This window comes from Microtus oregoni, unplaced genomic scaffold (genome assembly GCF_018167655.1).
Source record: "Microtus oregoni isolate MIOR12 unplaced genomic scaffold, Mior012 000015F_ref0000493, whole genome shotgun sequence".
In the NCBI taxonomy this organism is placed as follows: Eukaryota; Metazoa; Chordata; class Mammalia; order Rodentia; family Cricetidae; genus Microtus; species Microtus oregoni.
Genome location: NW_024543074.1, coordinates 28,484,635 through 28,488,938, shown reverse-complemented (window position 1 = coordinate 28,488,938; position 4,304 = coordinate 28,484,635). Strand labels below are relative to the sequence as shown.

The window sequence follows — 4,304 nt, the reverse complement described above, 5'->3', positions numbered from 1 at the left end:
AGTCCTGGCATTGGTGATGCCAGGTTCAGCGTGCTCAGACACACAGACAGCTGGACACACAGGACCCTTGGATGGACCCTGTCCCCTCCTGTCCCATTGTTCAGGGCTGTCCACCTGGTTCTCAGGCTTCAGCCCCCTCCTTAACTTGAGTTCTGAGTGGTGTTGAGAGACGGGACTTCAGTAAGTAAAGCGGGGTGAGAAAATGCGGGAGGCGGGCAAGTGAGAGAGTGGAGGGGTCCTCTGTGTGTGTGTGTGTGTGTGTGTGTGTGTGTGTGTGTGTGTCAATAGGCAGGCATAGATTTTTCTTAGGATGTAGCCTTGGCTGGCCTGAAACTAGCCGTGTATACCAGGCTGGCCTTGAACTCAGAAATCCACCCGAGTACACTTCCCAAGCGCTGGGATTAAAGCATATACCACCATGCCCAGCTAGAGGGTAGATTTTTGGATGTCAGGCTTGGGAGCAGATGGTGGGAAGAAGGAAGGTGCTGTCCTCCTGGAGGATACCCAGACCCAGTCAGATGTAGATGAGACTGGGCTTCTTCCAGCTCCGGGCCTATTAGCCCCAGCCTGGGCTCTAATCCTGGCTGTCCTAGGTCCCACTCTAGTGCTAAGATGACAAAGGATTACCAAGATCTCCAGCACCTGGACAACGAGGAGAATGACCATCACCAACTCCGGAGAGGTGAGGATGCTCCCCACCTAAGAGCGTCCATGGCTCTGTCCCTCCTGCTTTTCCTGGTGACCCCTAGCTCTGGCCCATGCACTCAGAAAATAGTGGCTGAGTCACTGGGGGAGTGACTGGGGAGCAGGGTACAGGGCACAGGGTTGGAGTCCTTCTCCATCGCAGTTGCCCAAGCTTCCTCTCCAGGTCTCGTACTTCTCAAGAGCCCAGGCAGTGGGTGAATTCTACTGAATGAAGGCTGGGAATATGGGTTTGTTGTCAGTCCCTTCTGAAGCTAGGTCCCTTGTCCTCTTCAGTTTTGACGGCATGTATGTGGTGGTTGGGTGGCCAGGACCAGCTTGGCCTAGGGGCTAGGTTGAGGGTCTCTGCATTTAAAACAAACCCTTCTCCCCACTTCTTCGTCCTCTGCTCAGGACTGTTGTGTGTAAGCAGAACAAGGTCAGAACTCTTGAGGTATCCCAGCTGGGCAGTGTGCTTCTATGCAGGAAGGAGCCCTGGGGAGGGGAAGGGGAGAAGACTCCACACTCCAACTGACAAGGCTAAGTGTCATTTTCTCCCTTCGCGGGAGAGACTCATCTCTCCCCTCATGCAGCCAAAACTGCACAGGATTCACCGAGAGAGGGAGAAACCCACCTTTTTCACACTTTGGTGGAGCAGAGACTCCCCAGGTGCAGCAGCTGTTCATTGTCTGTAATGACACTATCGTGCCACGAGGTGGCAGCAGAGATTCAGGACCTCGGCAACGCTAGGGCAGGTCAAAGCTTTGCACTTCCGAGATAACCCCTTTTCTTCCCCATCTTAGTTGCTTCCGGTCCTGCAGAGTTACCCACTACCCACATTTCTTAATATATATGGTTTCTCTTAGTTTATTGGAGAGCTTAGTGTGCGCTCTTCCTAGGACCACGGGATCTACACAGGGTTGGCCTGGGCTGGTGAATTCCTGACTCCTCTTTCAGGGCCGCCTCCCACTCCACCGCTCCTGCACCGTCTCTGCTCTGGATCCCGCCTCCTCCTGCTCTCCTTGGGCCTCAGCCTCCCGTTGCTGGTGGTTGTCTGTGTGATCGCATCCCAAAGTGGGTGGCCAGGGCTGGACAGAGAAAGGGGGCAACTTGTAGGCAGTGGTGGGAGGGCACAGACAACTTATTTTTTTTCATACTCGCATCCTCTCTTACCTAGACTCCCAACTCCGGGGCGACCTCCTGGCTCTAAAGCAGAATTTCAGCAACTTCACTGTGAGCACTGAGGACCAGGTCAAGGTCCTAGGCACCCAGGGTGAGGGGGGCGGGGTCTGGGGCCTGGGGCCTGGGGTGGGGCTGAGGGATGGTGCTGCTATCAGAACACTCAACAAGTTTCTCCTCTAGGAGTTAGCGTGGGAAGAAAGATGAAGCAACTGGAGTCACAGCTGGAGAAACAGCAGCAGGATCTGAGTGAAGGTGGGGGGGGGGAGGGAGAGGGAAGGGGAAGTGAGGGTGAGAGAGAGGGAGGGAGTGAGAGAGAGAGGGGGGAGAGGTTAGGATGAGGGGGAGAGGTGAGGGGGAGGGAAGGGTGAAAGAGAGGGAGGGGAGAGGTTAGGATGAGGGGGAGAGGAGAGGGGGAGGGAAGGGTGAAAGAGAGGGAGGGGAGAGGTTAGGATGAGGGGGAGAGGAGAGGGGGAGGGAAGGGTGAAAGAGAGGGAGGGGAGAAGTTAGGATGAGGGGGAGAGGTGATGGGGGAGGGGAAAGGTGAAGGAGAAGGGCATGGGGGAAGGGTTGCTGGTCTTTCTGCCCAGATCAAAGCCATGGCCAGAGGGTCTGTGCTGATTGGTTGTCCCCCCCCCCCCCCTTCTGTCCTCTGCTTCCCCAGATCACTCCAGCTTGCTGTTGCACGTGAAGCAGTTAGTGTCTGACCTGCACAGCCTGAGCTGTCAGATGGCGGCCCTTCAGGGCAACGGTGAGGGGCCCGGTTACCAGCCCCACTTTCTTGCCCACCCCCCCATCCACGGTAGCATCTGAGCCCTTTACCGCCCTCCCCACCCCCTCAGGCTCTGGCAGAAACTGCTGCCCCATCAACTGGGTGGAGTACGAAGGCAGCTGCTACTGGTTCTCCAGCTCTGCCAGGCCCTGGGCTGAGGCAGACAAGTACTGCCAGCTGGAGAATGCCCACCTGGTGGTGGTGACCTCCTGGGACAAGCAGGTGGGTCACAGTGGGTTCTTCTGGGATGCCGGATGGTGGAAGGAAGAGGCCACCGGCTCTGTTTCTTTCCTCAGAAATTTGTCCAGCACCACATGGGCCCTGTAAACACTTGGATTGGCCTAACCGACCAGAGCGGGCCCTGGCAATGGGTGGATGGGACTGACTATGAGACGAACTTCAAGTGAGTGTCTGCCTTCTGGGTGGGAGCACCCTGCCTTCCCAGCCTGTGTCTCTAAGGCTGGAGCTCTTCTCGGAACATGGCTGAGAGTCTGATTTGTCTTTTTTCTCTAGGAACTGGAGACCAGGGCAGCCGGATGACTGGTACGGGCATGGGCTTGGAGGAGGTGAGGACTGTGCCCACCTCACCAATGATGGCCGCTGGAATGATGACGTCTGCAGGAGGCCCTACCGTTGGGCCTGTGAGACAGAGCTGAACAAGACCGGCTAGGAGCTTCCTCCCCTTAACTTATTTCTCCAGTGCCTCAAGCTGCCGAGGTCTGGGATTGGGAGAGCCTAGCTGGGGGTCTCCACAGCCTCAGGGATTCTCATCTAGGGTTTCAGGGAAGGGTAAAGAACGGTGTTGGAGGGGTGTGGCATGACCTGGTGGGGTGGGGTCATGGGGACCTGGGACACTGGGCAGTGTGCAGTTTACTGTTGTCAACTTTCTTTTTAGAGTAAAAAGGAGAGAACTATGCTAACTGCCCACAATCTGTCTGGTCACTGGGGCTGGCTAGCTTGGGGAGGTCTCGGGCCAGCAGCGATGCTGGGGAAACAGCAGGCTTTGGCCTGCCCTGCCTGTTAGCAGCCTGGCTTTGCTATGTACAGGTGTGCCTGCTTGAGGAAGTTATTCTGTCCTTAAGTCTCAGCTGGGAAACAGGATTGATCTGGCAGGCTCTCTAGAGAACTGCAGCCCCCAGCACTGAGTGTGACAGAGACTTGGAACAAAGTACGCTGGCCTGTTGTGTTCATCACAACAAAAGTCGAAGACCAAATAAGCGTGGTGAACACGCAAGTCGGGGTCACAAACACATGAGGGCAAAGCGTTAATAATAGTGTGATCAACAGCCATGGAGCGAGTGGGGGCAATCAGTACAGACACATTACAGACTTGGAATTATTAATAAGACTGGCAAGATGTTTGCCTGTAATGCCAAAATACAAGAAATGACGTATATACATGCACATATATGTATGCACACATATACATATGCACACACATATATGTATATATACATAATGTATCTACACATGTCTTTATAAATGATGAAGCATGTATGTGTTCTTTTTTCATACGCAGTGCAGGAAAATAATATTTTTCCTCTACAGAAAAGATTGGCAAATCTCATGGCTAAAATTAGAAGCAAGCAACAGATTTGGATGAACTAGTTGCAGCATTTATAACGAGCAATTAATATCCAGACTACAAAGAACTACAAAATCGCAAGAGGAA

At 54.1% G+C, this 4,304-nt stretch overlaps 1 protein-coding gene across 3 annotated transcripts; it reads left to right on the top strand.

Moving 5' to 3' along the window:
- LOC121456663 (asialoglycoprotein receptor 1-like) lies at positions 1–3,552 on the top strand. 3 transcript variants are annotated; one of them, XM_041665031.1, is made up of 9 exons: positions 1–180; positions 594–682; positions 1,581–1,755; positions 1,859–1,954; positions 2,044–2,115; positions 2,525–2,611; positions 2,703–2,854; positions 2,929–3,035; positions 3,146–3,552. In XM_041665031.1, exons 2-9 carry the CDS (start codon positions 659–661, stop codon positions 3,300–3,302), a joined length of 870 nt encoding a protein of 289 aa, XP_041520965.1. In that variant the 5' UTR covers positions 1–180; positions 594–658; the 3' UTR covers positions 3,303–3,552. The 3 variants fall into 3 exon arrangements, with proteins under 3 accessions (XP_041520965.1, XP_041520966.1, XP_041520967.1); XM_041665032.1 differs by having other exon boundaries at positions 3–180; positions 1,639–1,755; XM_041665033.1 differs by lacking the exon at positions 1,581–1,755 and having other exon boundaries at positions 3–180.
- Positions 3,553–4,304: the final 752 nt, after the last annotated feature.

Bases quoted from the DNA above. Each gene is read 5' to 3' on its own strand.
- LOC121456663 (XM_041665031.1), top strand. From the start codon at position 659: ATGACCATCACCAACTCCGGAGAG. The intron at 2,612-2,702 runs GTGAGGGGCCCG...CCACCCCCTCAG, and splicing joins GGCGGCCCTTCAGGGCAACG to GCTCTGGCAGAAACTGCTGC. The intron at 3,036-3,145 runs GTGAGTGTCTGC...TTTTTTCTCTAG, and splicing joins GACTATGAGACGAACTTCAA to GAACTGGAGACCAGGGCAGC.